General features: G+C 36.5%; 1 protein-coding gene across 3 annotated transcripts in view; it reads right to left on the reverse strand.

The window, feature by feature from the left end:
- NAALAD2 (N-acetylated alpha-linked acidic dipeptidase 2) overlaps positions 1-16,745 on the reverse strand; it is a 62,170-nt gene that overhangs the window by 16,576 nt on the left and 28,849 nt on the right. For all 3 annotated transcript variants that reach the window (XM_058545423.1, XM_058545424.1, XM_058545422.1), the window contains 5 exons: positions 12,582-12,673; positions 10,939-11,029; positions 9,073-9,337; positions 6,291-6,372; positions 4,717-4,809 (listed from right to left, as the gene is read on the reverse strand). In XM_058545423.1, the coding sequence (XP_058401406.1) occupies positions 4,717-4,809; positions 6,291-6,372; positions 9,073-9,337; positions 10,939-11,029; positions 12,582-12,673 (623 nt within the window). The remainder of the gene's footprint in view (positions 1-4,716; positions 4,810-6,290; positions 6,373-9,072; positions 9,338-10,938; positions 11,030-12,581; positions 12,674-16,745) is intronic.

Consider the following 16,745-nt stretch of genomic DNA (forward strand, 5'->3'; position numbering starts at 1 on the left):
TTACATATTTACTTGCTGCTATGTTGTGTTCATAAATATTTACATATGTTATATCCTCTTGTTGGATTGACTCCTTTATCGTTATGTAATGCCTTCTTTGTCTCTTATTACAGTGTTTATTTTTAAAGTATTTATTTTTTTGATACAAGTATAGATACCCTCCCTTTCTTTTGGTTTCATTTGCATAGAATGTCTTTTTCCATCCCTTCATTTTTAGTTTGTGTCTGTCCTTACATCTGAAGTGAATCTCTTGTAGGCAGCATGTAGATGGGTCTTGTTTTTTAATCCATTCAGCCATTCTGTGTCTTCTGATTTGGAAACTTAGTCCATTTACATTTAAAGTAATTATCAATAGATAGTACTTATTGCCATTTTGTTCATGGTTTTCTGGCTGTTTTGTGGTTCCTCTTTGTTCCTTTCTTCTCTTGGTCTCTGCCTTTGTCATTTGATGACTTTCTTTAGTGGTACCTTAGATTCCTTTCTCATTATCCTCTGTGTATCTACTATAGGTTTTTGCTTTTTGGTTACTATGAGGCTAACATATAACAACATGTATCTATAACAGTCTATTTTAGTTTGATAACAACTTAAGTTTGAACACATCCTAAAGCTCTGCATTTTTACTCTCCCCATGTTTTATGTTTTTGATGTCACATTTTATTTCTTTTTATCTTGTGTGTTGCTTAATTATTGTAGTTATAGTTATTTGTACTACTTTTGTCTTTTAGCCTTCATACTAGCTTTATAAATGATTAATCCTCTACCTTTACTATATATTTACCTTTACCAGAGAGATTTATACTTTCATATATTTTCTTGTTACTAATTAGTGCCCTTTCTTTTCAGCGTAAAGAACTCCCTTTAACACTTCCTGTAAGGCCAGTTTAGTGGTGATGAACTCCTTTAGCTTTTGTTTGTCTGGAAAACTTTCCCCTTCAATTCTGGATGATAACATTGCTGGACAGAGTATTCTTGGTTGGAAGGTTTTTTTCTTTCAGCGCTTTGAACATATCATGCCACTCCCTTCTGGCCTGCAAAGTTTGTGCTGAAAAATCTGTTCATATTCTTATGGGGGCTCCCTTGTACATAACAATTTATTTTTCTCTTGCTGCTTTTAAGATTCTCTCCTTGTCTTTAACTTTTACCGTTTTAATTATAATGTGTCTTGGTGTGGGTCTCTTTGGGTTCATCTTATTTGGAACTGTCTGGGCTTCCTGGATCTGGATGTCCCTTTCCTTCCCCAGGTTAGGGAAGTTTTCAGCCCCTTTCTCTTTCTTTTCTCCTTCTGGGACCCCTGTAATATGAATGTTAGTAGGTTTGATGTTTTCCCATAAGTCCCTTAAGCTAACTTCACTTTTTTTTCCTTCTTTTTTCTTTTTGCTGCTCTGATTGGGTGAGTTCCATTGCCCTCTATTTGAATTCACTGATCCTTTCTTCCACTTCATCTAATCTGCTGTTGAACCCCTCTAGTGTATTTTTCAGTTCAATTATTGTATTCTTCAGCTCTGTGACTTTTATTTCGTACTTTTTAATATTTTCTCTTTGTTGATGTTTTCAGTGTGTTTAATTCACTTCTTTCTCCCAAGTTCAGTAAGCATCTTTATGACTGTTACTTTGAACTCTTTATCAGGTAGATTACCTATCTCCATTACATTAAGGTTTTTTTCTAAGGTTTTATCTTGTTCTTTCATTTGGAACATATTTCTGTGTTTCCTCATTTTGCTTTAAACTCTATGTTTGTTTCTATGCATTATATGAAAAGCCACCTCTGTTAGTCTTGAAGGAGTGGCTTCGTGTAGGAGATGAATCTGTTAACATTGTCCTAGCTCTAGCTGTCTCTCATACCTTTGTGATTGCCCAACCAGCCTATTTTACTTTTAATAGCTCCCGGTAGTTTAGGGTATGCCAAGACCTATCAGTGTACCAAAGGGGAACATCTCAATCAGCACTTAGATTCAGGTTGATTGGAAGCCAGACCCTCAGGCAGCAGCTTTTAAGGTATGGAAATATATACCATCCTGTGGGACCACAAGTGTAAGCCTTGGTGGCCACCAGAGCCAGGTGATATGGAGGTGTCCCCTGGGCAACATTTGTAAAACTGTATAAGCTCCTTTCTGGGATATACCAGTGACTTGTAGCAAAGCAGAGGGAGAGCACAAAGATGGCATTCCCCCAGGCTGTGTCCCCTGAGAACATCTCTGTGGTCTCTAGATTTGTGCCAAACCTCAAGCCTGCTCCTCAGGCTGAAGCTCCAGGACAAGCAAATAAGCCTCTTAAAGATTGGTGGTGTGTTTCAGCCTGTCTGTGCTATACCCTGGGGGTGGTAGCCTGCCAAGCACTGTCTCTCCTATTGTTAACAGTTCCATGGGACCCAGGAACACAAGCACCTCTGGCCGCCAGAGCCAGGCAATCAAGCACATCCCCTGGGTGGCAGCTGCAAAAACTGGGTCCAGATGTGGAAAAAAGTTCCCCTCCAGGACATACTGGCGCTTTGGAGCTCTGCAGAATGAGAGCGTGAAGATGGCGCCCACCAGCCTTGTCCCAGAGAGTATCCCTACAGGCCTCTGCCCCTCCAGCTGATGCTTTGAGATTAGCAGTTGAATCTCTCTCACATAAAATCTGGGTGCTTTTCAAAGGGCTGTTTCCTGAGGTAAGTCCATATGAGCCCATTAAGAGATGTTTCTCAGTTTGCTACAGCTCTTTGGGTCTCATGGACATGAACCCCATTGGTTTTCAAGGCCAGATGTTTTGGGGACTCCTCTCAGGTGCAATTCTTAAAAGTTAGGGTGCCCAAATTGGGGTATGAACCCTTTGCTCCTCAGTGAGAAGCTCCAGGTTTGTGAGTTCCCTCCTGATTGTGGGTCACCATGCCAGTGGTGGGGTTTATGGTGAGACTGGGTCTCAGCCTCTTCTACCTGCTTTGATGAACCTTTTTCTCCTTTGCCCAATGTGAAGGAGTTGCCCAGCTAGTTTTCAGGTCTTTTTCAGAGGAAATTGTTACATATGTAGCTGTAGATTCAATGTATTCATAGGATGAGGTGAGTTCAGGATCTTCCTACATTGACATCTTGAGCCACTGGCTTTAGAATATAGTCTTAATATTCAGTTGATAGTTCCCAATATAGTTTTAAAATATAGTACAGTATTTTTAGAGGATTGTTTGGCAGTTACTTAATCAAATTTCAAATATGTTTACCTTTTGACCGTGAAATCCTAGGTACTGATTATAGAGATACTAATACAAATGTTCCAGTAGGACATAGTGACATCCTATGGCAGTACTTTTTATAATAGTAAATAATTAGGGAAAAAACAAATCTAATTAAAAACTCAGGACTAAAAAAATTATACATGTAAGCCTTACAATTTATTCTATATGCTTCTATAGAGTTTGAATTTATTTTGACAAAATAGAGATGTTTTGCTTTAAATATAAATAAATAAATATATAACGATAGACTAAGATAGACTAGGCAAGAGAGGATTAACATATAGATTTGCTTTCAACTTATTTGATTTGTGTAAATACTTAACTGATGGCTGCTATTTCAGTTGTGTCAATAAACATTTATGTTCATATTATTTATGATTTTATAAAAATAGCATCATTTACTGAGTGCATCCATCTGAGCTAAATCTTCTGCATGCCTTAAATCTATAAACCTATGAGGTGAAAGCAATTATAATCTCCATTTACAGCTGAGGAACCTGAGGCTTGGAGAAGTAATTTGCCCAGGTCACACACTTAGTATGTGGCAGAGCTGCGCTCTAAAAGCCTGTGTTTATAGTTAGTTAAATGTTAATACTAATCACTAATATTTCTAAGAAAGGTAATATGTAGAACTATTTTTCACATAAACAGCCTTGTAAAATAGTTATTTTACAGCCATGTAAAATAGTTATCACCATCTTAATTCATATGAGAAGACCCTAGAAGTGACTTGCTCTAAATCACAAATGCGTTAAGTGAACTAGACCACAGATTTTCTGACTCTAAATGCTAGGAACTTTCTGATTTTTACCAAGGAACCATAGTTTAAGAGCTGCCTTGAAAAACTGGAGACTATCCAAAAGAATGCAGCTAAGACATTGAAAGAAAACATAACATAGAGCTATAGATACAAAAGAGGATATTTCTTTAGGGGAAACATGGCAGCCATGCTCAAAAACCTAAAATGTTATATGGAAATAAATCTAGACTTACTCTGTTTGACTCTGGAGAGCAGAACAGGATCAGAGGGAGAAAATTACAGGGAAATAGATCTTTATGAAGAAAACTTTCTATTAAGTAGAACTTTCCTGAAATGGAATGGACTTCCTCATGAGATAGTAAGCTTCCCATCACTGGAAGATTCAAACAGAGGCTGGATAACTACTTATCTGAGATCCTATAGAAAAGATTCATGTAGAAGTTTAAACAACATGAGCTCTAAGATCCCTTTTAAGATTCCACAGCTTTTAGATTTTCTTACAGAGTTCTTTTTCAACTATTATTTACCATTTACATCTGCAGCAAAGCAATAAACAATATGAAATTAATTTTTCTAATATTACAAATTATACTGTTATATTTAATCTTACCCATGTTTCTATTAGTATACATGTTCACCTTCCATTCATCTGATGGAAATAGTTTAAAGCCAACTTCGGGTATGCTGCTTCTGGTCATAGTGACGTATTTGGTGTCCTTTAGTGGAACACCTGTTGTTTCCTTACCTATAGAACCGCCTCCCTGGTAAACCAAGGGGATCAATGAACGCTCTTTCCAGGAGCATCAACTGGTCATTCATGATTCTCACTGCAATGGGACTTTGAGAATAAAAAATAATTATAACCCTTACCATGCAACATATTTTAAAATAATATTAAATAAAGATAAAGCACAGGAAGATAAAAATATATTGATTTTAGAAGGTTAAGAAAATGGATATTGACAGAGTATTGCTTTACATGGTAAGCTACATACAACAGCAGGGGCATCTTTCTAATATTTATAAGCAGACAGACCTATTGTATGGTTTGTTTTGTTTTTCAAGACCACAGATCTATCAGAAAGAACTGAAAGACATTTTTAATTCTTTCTAGGAGGATAGCCAGGCCTCCTGCAAAGGGAGACAAAGGTGTATTATCAAGTTCTTGGTAAGCCATTCAGTCCTACTGTGGAAGAAAGGAGCAGAATAAAGGCTGAGCAACAAAGAATGAAGGAAAGTTGCAGTAGTCTGCAAGAAGGGTGGAGAGAGCTGCACAGAGTGGGCAGAGAATCCCTTTTCACACTTGGAATCTGCCAACTCTCTTTTTGGGGTGCTGTGTAAGTTCTCTGGGCTCTCTCACAACCCAAGGGAGAGAGAGCACCCTCAAAATGACTGATAAAACTTTCTGCCAATATGGGAGGTGGGAAAGCTTATTCTGATTGAATCTGAAAAAACTAAAGAAATGTGACATGGACTATACCATGGAAAAATTTATGCTTGCTAAATAATGCTTTGAGTGTAACTTTTATTTTTCAACCTAAAAGTTAAAAAAGAATTTCTACACTGGTCATAAGAGTATTGGGACTGTAGTGAAATATACTACAAATGCATTTAAAGCCACAGAACGTGAATTACCAGCTATAGTCAGAATTCTTTTTTTTTTGTGTGTGTGTGTGTGTGTGTGTGTGTGTGTGTGTGTGTGTGAAGAAGATCAGCCCTGAGCTAACATCTGATGCCAATCCTTCTCTTTTTGCTGAGGAAGATTGGCCTGGGCTAACATCCATGCCCACCTTCCTCTACTTTATATGGGACGTCGCCACAGCATGGCTTGACAAGCGGTGCATCGGTGCGCACCCGGGATCCGAACCTGCGAACCCTTGGGCCACCAAAGCAGAGCACCTGCACTTAACCGCTATGCCACCAGGCCGGCGACCTCCCACTTTATTTTTTTTTCCTCTTTTTTTTTATAGTCAGAATTCTTATCATGTAAACTCCTAAAGACATGTCTCTTGCGGCCTTGTCTTGGGATGAGATTTTAGTCTACTATTTAGAGCAATGCTCCTCAAACTTTAATGTGAATACAAATCACCTGGAGAGTCTTTTTAAATTGCAGAATTCTAATTCAGTATTTCTTGGGTGAGGTCTGATATTCTGCCTTTCTGACAAGCTCCCAGGTGATGCTGATATTGCTGGTTTGCAGACCTCGACTTGAGTAGCAGTGATTTAGAGCTGACTGAATGCTTATGTGAGTGTACACAGTTCATTCAAGTAACCGGATTGCTTTTCAGAACGGTAGGGAGCTCTACATTTGAAACTTACTTGTTAAGATCAACTTGTGTAAGTCTTCTATGAAAATCTGAAGCAGCCTCTGAGAAATTTTTCACAGCAGAAAATAAGGAATCTTTTTTAAAAATAGAAAAGTAGAAGGGATATTTGTAAGCACAAGTGCTTCATATTTCAGAGATTCACTTTCCTTCCCTCCCCCTTCCAGGCTGATATGACTGAGAGATACTGAAACCATTTTTCTACCCAGGCTTCTTGCAGATCCATGGAAATTATTATAAAATATTGCAACAAAGAAATAACGTCGAAAATGGCTAAATTGGTTCTTAAGGAAATAACTTTCAAGAGTCTAGAATATAAATAATTATTTTAACTCATAATTTACCAAAAACCCAGCATTCATTTATTTATTCATTCAATGCATATTTATTGGGACAACTACCATACGCTAGATACTGGATACAGCTATAAATGAGTGATGTTCCTGTAATTATTATACAATAAAACAATGCTAATCCTTGTTTTTAAGTAGTGCATTTAAGATCTTGTTTAAAGGCAACTTGTGACAAGCTGATGTATCTAGACTCTGAGAAATAGGATCAGGTTTGGTCTGGTCAAGCTTTTTAGTTTACAAGGTTTCTAAGGAAAGGGATTAGGGTCTCAGTATATTATTTTTTATTACAACAACCTACTTATCATTTTCCATCTTTTCTAAACTAGACATTAATATACATTATTGATTTGCTTCTTGCATTAATCCTGTGATGCAGGGAGTACAATATTCATTTTACAGATAAAGCACTTACAGCCCCAGACACGAGATTTCTATTTGGTCACACAGCTAGTAAGGAGTACATTCAGTATAAGAAACAAGGTCTTTTTAGTCCTAGATATTCTTTAAGCTTTAATTATTGTTGCTGTTTTTTAAACCATATACAAATCAAATAATCTAATAATAGATACTATGGAAGCTAAGAGAAAAGAGTGTTGAAGAAGGAGTTTTAAATTTCAATGAGGCACAGAAGTCAAGATAGATAAGAACTGAAATGTGTCCCTGGGATTCAGTGACACAGGTGAGTGATGACTTCGGCAAGAGCAATTTCAGTAGAGTAGTAGGAACATAAGACAGTGCAGTGGATTGGTTAGTGAGAGGTAAAGAACAAGTCAGGGAGTGTAGATTATATATCGATCCATCCATCATCCCTGCCTTCATTAAAACATTTTCTGAGGGACTTTTTGCCTGGCACTAAATGAAGAATTTTGATTGTGAAGGAAGAGGGCACATCAGGTAGAAAAAGCGTTTTTAAGATAGAAAAAATATGAGAATGTTTAATGCTGATGGAGAGTCACCAATAGAGATGGAGAGTTTGAAAATATGGGAGAGAAAGGCATTAACAGATCAGACGAGGTCCGTAAGGAGGTAAATGGGTGGATCAATTAACCTTATATACATAAAGAATCCTTCCACTGTAACTGTGGTTTCTATCTCTCGATTGGACCCTGACTTCTACAAATTGATAAAAGATAATTCAGCAAAGGAAATCAGGGCATTCAGGAAGAGAACTGGATGCTGGATAGCCACAGAACTATGAAAATCCACCTTGTAGGGTCTGCCTATTTCTCCAGTTTCATCTCTCCATTTTCCCCATCATTACAGAGATTCTCCAATCATATCTAAGTAAACACAATTTCCTAAATTTTCTTTGTTTCATTTTATTTCTAGATCTTAGAAATAAAGATCTGCTGCTCTTCGTAAGTTTCTGAAGATTTACTAATTCTTGTGTAATGATATTCAAAAGCCAGTACTGACCACTTCACTCTCTGTGTGCCTGTAGTACTCTCTTTGTAGCCCTAAAATAACCTATCCCTTGCATTTTGTCTTCTCCTTCCCTGAGAGATTTTAAGCTCTTTGAGGACAATGACTATGTCTTAAACATCCTTATATCTCCCAGTAAATAACATAGTACTTGGTACCCAGTAGACACTCAGTACATATTTGATAATTTTGGTTTATACTAAGAATGTGTACTCCCAGAATAAAAAAGAAAATGGTTACAGTAAAACAGTAATAATAGGTAACTTTTATGAGCACTAAGTGTCAGTCACCAGTGTTTCTATAAATCAACCAACCGAATCTCCACAGCAATCTTGAAAACATGATATATTCTTTTTTGCCATTTCACTCATAAGAAAACTGACACATATAGGAGTTAAGTAACTTTCCCAAGGTCACACAGTGACTAAAACATTAGAGCCAGGATTTGAACGAGGAAACAGCTTTCACCCCCGATGCTCAATGCTACTACACTACACTATATTTCATCCCTGCTTTGCAGGAGATACATGATGTAGAGCGGCAACCACAAAGTGGCTAGATAGAAAAGGAAAGAATGCTTAAAACTATGTCAAAAATCCTCCAAGTAGACAGACACTAAAAAATATACGCAGTAATGATAATAATTATAATACATATATGTAGTGGAATTGGTGGTTTTCTCTACTTTCTGTGTATAATATTGTTGCCTTTTTATAGTATTGTTCCTATAACAGTAAAAATATTTTTAAAGGCAGCAATATAGGGAAAATATTTACCAATCCAATGTTTGCAGCACTAACTTAGCAAAATGGATTCATCCTAAAAACATCAGATTAAGTAACATTCTTTAATAGGTGTTTAAAGTTTTTTTCTAGAAGTCAGAATTAATAAATAAGGCAGGGATAAATTCTAGGATGAAATAGTATGCATCGATGATGATATGAGATGATATCTAAAGCACTAACTTAAAGATTATGAAATATCTGCCCACCCATTTCTTACCAAATGATACTCCATGGTCTCTCAATTGTTGGTCATGCTTCTTGGATAAATTGTAGATACTCGTTGCATAGTTTTTTAAAGCTTTTGCATAGTCTTGAATATTGAAAGGAATGATTTTGGAGTCTGCAAGCTCATAAACCAGTGCTCCTCGTAACTGAGCCACAGAAAGCTGTTTTTTAAATGATGGGTCATAAAACTTCTCTACCAATTCAAACGTCTCATAAATCGTGTGGTATACCGGGTAGCTGCTGTACTTATCTGTTTTCTAAAAAAATTTTTTTAAAAAGGGTGTAGGGAGGACCGAATATAGACAAACATTAAATATTCAAATTACAAGATTTTATGTAATCATAAAAATGATTGCAGGAAAAAAATACAACCTTCTGGAACCCAGAGTTTTATCACAACAAAGCAAAAATGTTAAAATCTTATTAACTAAGACACCACAACCAAATGTACACCAATTTAAAATTTTACCATTATTCATTTTATAAATCATGTAATCTTCATTCAAAGTACTGCTTCTTGAACATTTTCCTTACTGTATTTCTGATAACTAAAATTAAGAGTACATACTCAAATTGCTTATCAGCACAGTTTAAAATTATCAATTGATTGGGAATGAAAAGTTTGGGCAGCTAAGTATCTACTTAGCTGAAGGATTATATATTTAAGCACCTTCCCTGCCTTCCCAAACAGTATATAACCAAATGCCATTTAACCTTTATAACACAATTAAGGGCCACCATTATAAACATAAATTATTACATGGTGCTAATCTATATAAAGTGTTTTTGACTTCTTAGGTCTGCCCCTCCTAACTTGAGCTTTTACCTATCTGCTACTTTGCTATAAGGTTATCATTCTTATTGCTTTCAGTATTATTAAAAGGAATCCCTGTATCAGTCTCTCTCCTTCTAATATTCAGCTTTTAATCTGCATTGTCTTAGAAACTAGATAACTTCAGATTGATGACAGAGTATAAAAGTGAACAGGCCTTGAAAGAGGTAAAGCACATCTTTTATGTATTAAGTGTAATGAGTATTAGTAAACAGATTTATGCATTTATTTTGGGTTATTCTGAAGCTGTTTTTGCTTGTTACTTAGTTGTATTCTAAATAGTCAGATTTGCAAGGGTTATGTATAGTAGACAAGTAAGATGTTGGCAATTATGATTTGAAAATTATTAAGAATCTGACAAATCTCAGTTTACTGATGTAATCTTCAATTTGGTTTATGACATAATTTATAACATAAACAAGACCTCGTGTATGTTGGCATATCCAAGAACTTGCATATCATCAATGTGTTTGAGTGGCAATGTTGCAAACCAGTCAGTGCAGAATAGCAAAGAGGATCAGGTTAAAAATTAAGAGAAACTAGTTTTATTCTCTACCCAAGAGCCCTGGACTCAGATGACTGGCAGGGGTGGGAATCTGAAGAAGGGCTACTGACAATAATCTTAGCCTAGCCTTCCCTGTAACCAAAATATGTTCTCCAGGTGCACATTTTCTTCTGGAAAAGTACATCAGAGCCTACAAGACTGGAAGAATGAGATTATCCAACAAAGCCTGCATCAGGAAAAAGATATGATACTGGCTACTGATACTGATAACCAGCCAAGTACCTGGCATTACTCTGTCCACTACCACTTCATTGAACAACCTTGGCAGTAAAAATTCACAAAATACTCCAGATTACTTCCTAGTCCATCTACAAAGGGACATGCACTCTCTCTCTATCCCTGGAATTCTTCCCACACCACATGTCCACCCAGTGCCTGGTGCCAAACAACTAAATGACAGAATTCCTAACATAAAGAATGTGGATTAAGTGCTATGTATCCAAAATAATAAAATTACTTACCCTATTCTTAGTGTAACGGGCTCTGCCTGAAGCAATTCCAAGTCTCTGAAAATAAGCTTCAAAATCACTTCCAGATCCCAGCTTATTGATTCTATACGTAGAATATAAATAAATACACACAGGGAGAAATAAATGCATAAATAACTAAATAATGCTAAGTTAAATAGATGGGATAATGAACTCTGTCCCCAAAATAGCAAGGAACTGCTATGGCACATTTGTAAGAATTAGGAAAAGATATACCACCCCTAAGACACTTTCCTATCATCTGCTGGAAATTGGTGTGTTAAATCTATAAATCTGCATTGACTACAACCAGAATTGGGCAGTGCCACCAAAGACGATAGCCTAGTGACTATGCTGTCTTCCATATTTTCAGCATTTATAGTATTGTTTAGAGGGGAAACAACAAATAAGATATGGTCCCTGCACTCAGGGAACTACAGTCTAGTAAGAAAATTTCCATGAGAAAGTCTATATTTAAGATCATAGAGAATCTTAATGTGCCTTATTTTATTTCAGAAATTCATTTAATTATAATGTATTTCTTTGCACTTAATTATGAAACCATTATATATATACGTATATATACAGTCATGCATCACTTACGATGGGGATACATTCTGTGAAATGTGTCGTTAGGCAATTTTGTCATTGTGCGAACACCATAGAGTGTGCTTACACAAACCTAGATGGTATAGCCTGCTACACACCTAGGCCATATGGTACTAATCTTATGGGACCACCATCATATATGTGGTCCATCATTGACCAAAACATCATTATGTGGAGCATGACTGTATACACACACACACACACACACATACATACATACACACATGCATGCATATATATGTATATAATGTAATGACATGGAAAAATTCACAATATAATGGTAAGTCAGTAAAGCAGAATATAAAATGACATATGCATTAAGAACACAACTGTATACTTCCAAATTAATTATTAGATATGTTTTTGAGATTGAGACCTTGGATGTTTTTAAAATCTTTTTTCTACTCTTTTTTTCCAACAAGTATGTGAAACTTTTATAATGGAAACACATTTCAACTTTCACAAGACTTATTTGTAATATAGAATGAAGCTATAAACTATCATCTGCTAGTTTTAGAAATAGTATTTCAGTAGAAAACAAATATAAAATACAAGAAAGCTGCTATTGTATGAATAAGTAAAAAATAAATTAATACTTAGATAAAATCTAAATCGATTACAGGTAAAGACACAATTTGGTAGTTATTGATAATGCCCCTTAAATTCGAAAGCAAATAATCCATGGTTCTTTACTTCATCATTTGAAGTTATATTATTTATTAATGCATTTAATACATATCTGAATGAAATTTTATGCAAGAATGCAAAAGAATACCTAATAATATAGCAAAATAATTTTGACTAAAAATTTGCAAAACTACATCTATCTGCTCTATTACAGGTTAAAAAACTTGGCTGTTCTGGCTAATCGGAAGATTGAAGACTGCACAGAGGGATCCTTTGGGATTATCTTTTCTCTACTGAAATTGTGGATGAGACATCTGAGAATTGCACGTCTGGAGAAACAAGGGGCAAAGGGGAATTCATAATTTATCCTATGGTAGGAAATATACATACAAGTAATTTACCTAGGAAAATTTTTATTTTCAGATGAAGGGTCCTTTTCCAACCAGCTTTCATACAGAGATTTATTCTCAAAACCATCATCAGGGCTGGAGATCTGCAAAGATAAATCAAATACTGGGAATTAGAGGCAGAAGCAACTAAATTTACGCCAATAAAAAACCACGTTAGTCAACATCAACTTCTACTTCTATGTATATATACAGTAGTCCCCCTGACCGCGAGGGATACGTTCCAAGACCCCCAGCGGACACCTGAAACCTCGGATGGGAAAGAACCCTATAGACTATGTTTTTTCTATACATACATATTTGAGGTGAGACAGCAAAACTAGCATGAATTTCTTTTTCTTTCTTCACAATTTCACGGATAGAAGATTTATTCTTACCATAGGTCTTGGCAACTTCAGCATATAATTGTTGTCTTTCCTTAGTAAGTGGAGAAATTTCACCTTTTCATTTAAAGGAAGCACTTTACGGCTTCTCTTTGGCGTACCCAAGTTGTCAGCATCACTGCTCTTGCACTTTGGAGCCATTATTAAGTAAAATAAGGGTTACTTGAACACAAGCACTGTGATACCGCGACAGTCAACCTGATAATTGAGACAGCTACTAAGTGACTAACGGGTAGGTAGGGTGTACAGCGTGGATATGCTGGACAAATGGATGATTTACATCTCGGGAGGAATGGAGCAGGATGGCATATTTCATCACACTACTCAGAACAGTGCACAACTTAAAACTTATGAATTGTTTATTTCTGGAATTTTCCATTTAATATTGTCGGACTGCAGGTGACTGAAACCACGGAAAGTGAAAGCATGGATAAGGGGGGACTACTGTATGTACATTTGTGTATCATGTTCTTTTTAGAAAAATATGCTTTTGCTAATGGCAAGAAAAAAATCCCACGCAAATTCTTCTTCATTTATGATGCCTGCCTATTGGTAATTTTGCCACGAACCTAGGATAAAATTTACTGCTTATTTTGGTAAACTTTAATAGTGGTTCAGATTTTTAACAAATATCATCACTTTAATGTTTGGCAGCTTAGATTTCTTTTAATGAGAAGTCATTGGGGGAAAACTTTAGATATAATATTTACTTTACTAAATTGCTTTTGTCCAAGAAGACCTACGAAGAGGCCTCAGGGCAGCAGATATCAGCTAAGAGGCTGGGCTTAAAATAGTCAGTATAAGTCCCGATTTCATAGGGCAGGTGGGGCGAGGGGGAACTGTTATTTTAGAAAGTCTAATTATATTTAAACAAAGTTGGAATTTGGTTCAAAAAACTCTAAATAACCTCAGATTTCTATTTGGGAATTTTAAGACCTTCTGTATATACACAAACATTTTTTATTATCCTTGAAAGTACACTTAGAAACTTATACTTTCCTTTTCGTTCTCCAGTCTAGGAAAAGCCAGGGCCATGTGGTGCAAAAATTGTGGACCATGGAGTCTAACATGTCTATTTTATATCCATATTATCACACACATTGGTTGAATTTTATTTGTTTGTTTGTTTATAGCTCTGCTTTGTTCAAAAGCGGACCCAAGGCAGACCCTACTTAAGCAGCTCTGAAAGCATTATAACCTGTGGTGTATTGTTTCCCCTCTTTAAATCCTAGTTTTCTCACCTGTGGAAATTGGGATAATGGTTCCCATCTTAACCCATCATCTGCTCTGATATCTTCTCTGGCCTTTATACAGAGTTGGTTATTCCCTCATCATCGCATCGAGCTCCTTGGCTTATAAACAGTCTTGGCACTCCACAGAGGCATCCCCTTCGCTGCCACCATGTTGCAGTAGCAGGGACATGCTGCTCATTTCCAGCCAGTTGACTGGGTTCTACTCCCTACCCTGCTCCTGCCAATTTGCAATAGCTAAGATCCTGCTCCAATTCCTGCACCCTGCTTGGATTGAATTCCCTGCAAATCTTCTTCATTTTCTGGAATCACACCATCTCGGTCTAGCGCTAACCAGAACTGTGTCCCTTTGGCCTGTAAACCCTAGAGCAGAGTCTTCTGTCTCAGCTGTATGCATTGTCATAATTGCTGGCCATCCTCCATTATATCTATACCTTGTCCCATTTCTTGCTTCTATTAGGCAGCTGCCCTACTCTCTAAGTTCAGTCTTCTCCACCACCTACACCATACTCTCATGTCACCAATATGGTTTGCCTGTTTGTGCCAACACACACTAGGGGTTGATAAAATTGTAATAATCAGTTTACAGGAGGAAAAAAAAAGTCTCCTCTTTCTACTGGGTTTTGGTATGGCCATAGATAAGCATCTGCCTTTGTACGATGGGGAGGAGACCTAAACTTCTCCCTCCCTTATTGGCCTGATATCAAAGGCAGAAGTCATCTCTGTAGGACAGCACAAGCATAAACGCATATCTTGAGAAGGGTTCTCCTAATAAAGATTTTCTTTACAGCTTGCTTTTAGCTAAGACGTTTTTATGGGACATTCTAATGAAAGGATCAAGGACATAAGCTACCCATATGGTGAGAGAGTTGTGATGGGAATAACGAGAGGACTGTCACTGGAAGAACTAGTTTTTTGTTTGTTTTGTTTTTTTGTGTGTGTGTGAGAAAGATTAGGCCCAAGCTAACATCCATGCCCATCTTCCTCTACTTTATATGGGACACTGCCACAGCATGGCTTGATAAGGGGTGCATCGGTCCGTGCCTGGGATCCGAACCTGCGAACCCTGGGCCACCAAAGTGGAGCACGCAAACTTAACCACTGCGCCACCAGGCCAGCTACTGGGAGAACTGGTTTTTACAGACACTAACAGTAAAAAGGAAAGGGCAAAATTAAGGGAGATTCAGAAACAGTACCTACAATTATGCAAAGTGAAATAAGTCAGAGGGAGAAGGTCAAATACCATATGATTTCCCTCATTAAGTAGTAGATAATAACAACAACAAACAACCACATAGAGACAGCGATTGGATTGGTGGTTACCAGAGGGGAAGGGGGGAGGGAGGAGGGTGAAAGGGATAATTCGGCACATGTGTGTGGTGATGGGTTGTAATTAGTATTTGGGTGGTGAACATGATATAATCTATGCAGAAATAGAAGTATAATGATGTACACCTGAAATTTATACAAAGTTATAAACCAATGTTATTGCAATGCACAAAAAATTAAAAAAAAACAAACAAAAAATAATTAGAGCGAACAACTTAAAAAAAGAAACAGTACCTACAGAAAACTGATACCTACTTCTCATTGTCATCCAAGTGATACCTACTTGAAAGAAACATTTCTATAATTAAATTCTATAACAGGGAACTATTTAAATGAAGTACACAGATATTAGATGAATAGATTATATAATTGTTAGAGATTCAGAGTGCCTTAGTTTTCAGAGAACTTTTTATATCAATAACTAATATTTATAAAATTCCTGTGTGATAAGTAAGCATGTGGTATTAATTCCATTTTGCTTTTAGACTTGCTACAGCTCAATCTATTCACTACACTGATACAGAGTGATCTTGCTAATGAACAAATATGATAATACACAACCTCATTAAAGATTATTTAATTTCTCCATCACCAGATTTCTGAACTCATTGGCCTATTTGACATACCCCATTTCTTACCATCTTTCCACTAATACTTATGCTTAGGTCATACTGACTATCTGCAGGTCAGGAAATATGTTCTTTCAAACCTCCACATCTTTTTTAGGTACTGTGTCTTTTGCTGAGAATGCCTTCTCCCTTACTTTCACAGCCATTTTACAGCCCAAGCATTAAATATTCTGCAAACGTCCTCTGATGATTCCCAACTTCCCCTGCTACCCCAGGATTTTAGGTTCTCCATTCCATAATTGTTCTCCACAGTATATGGTATCCAATCTTCTAGTGAACTATAATTCCTCATTTACAGGTCTGTATCCTCTCTAGATTACAAATATTTGGATTCAGTAACTTGTCGTTTTATCATTGTTGCTGCTAGAATTCATTTTATAGGGCCTGATACATAGTTACCACTCAATAAATATTTGTTGAATGAATGAATAGTCAAGGCAATCTTTGAACCCAAGGCTTTTCTATTCCAGCTCAGTGTTCTTTCTGTTATATCAAAATACCTCTTCCAGATGAAATTATATGCCCTATACATTACAACAATGTACACAATTATTAATAAGAACTATT

Source organism: Diceros bicornis, chromosome 7, assembly GCF_020826845.1.
Source record: "Diceros bicornis minor isolate mBicDic1 chromosome 7, mDicBic1.mat.cur, whole genome shotgun sequence".
In the NCBI taxonomy this organism is placed as follows: Eukaryota; Metazoa; Chordata; class Mammalia; order Perissodactyla; family Rhinocerotidae; genus Diceros; species Diceros bicornis.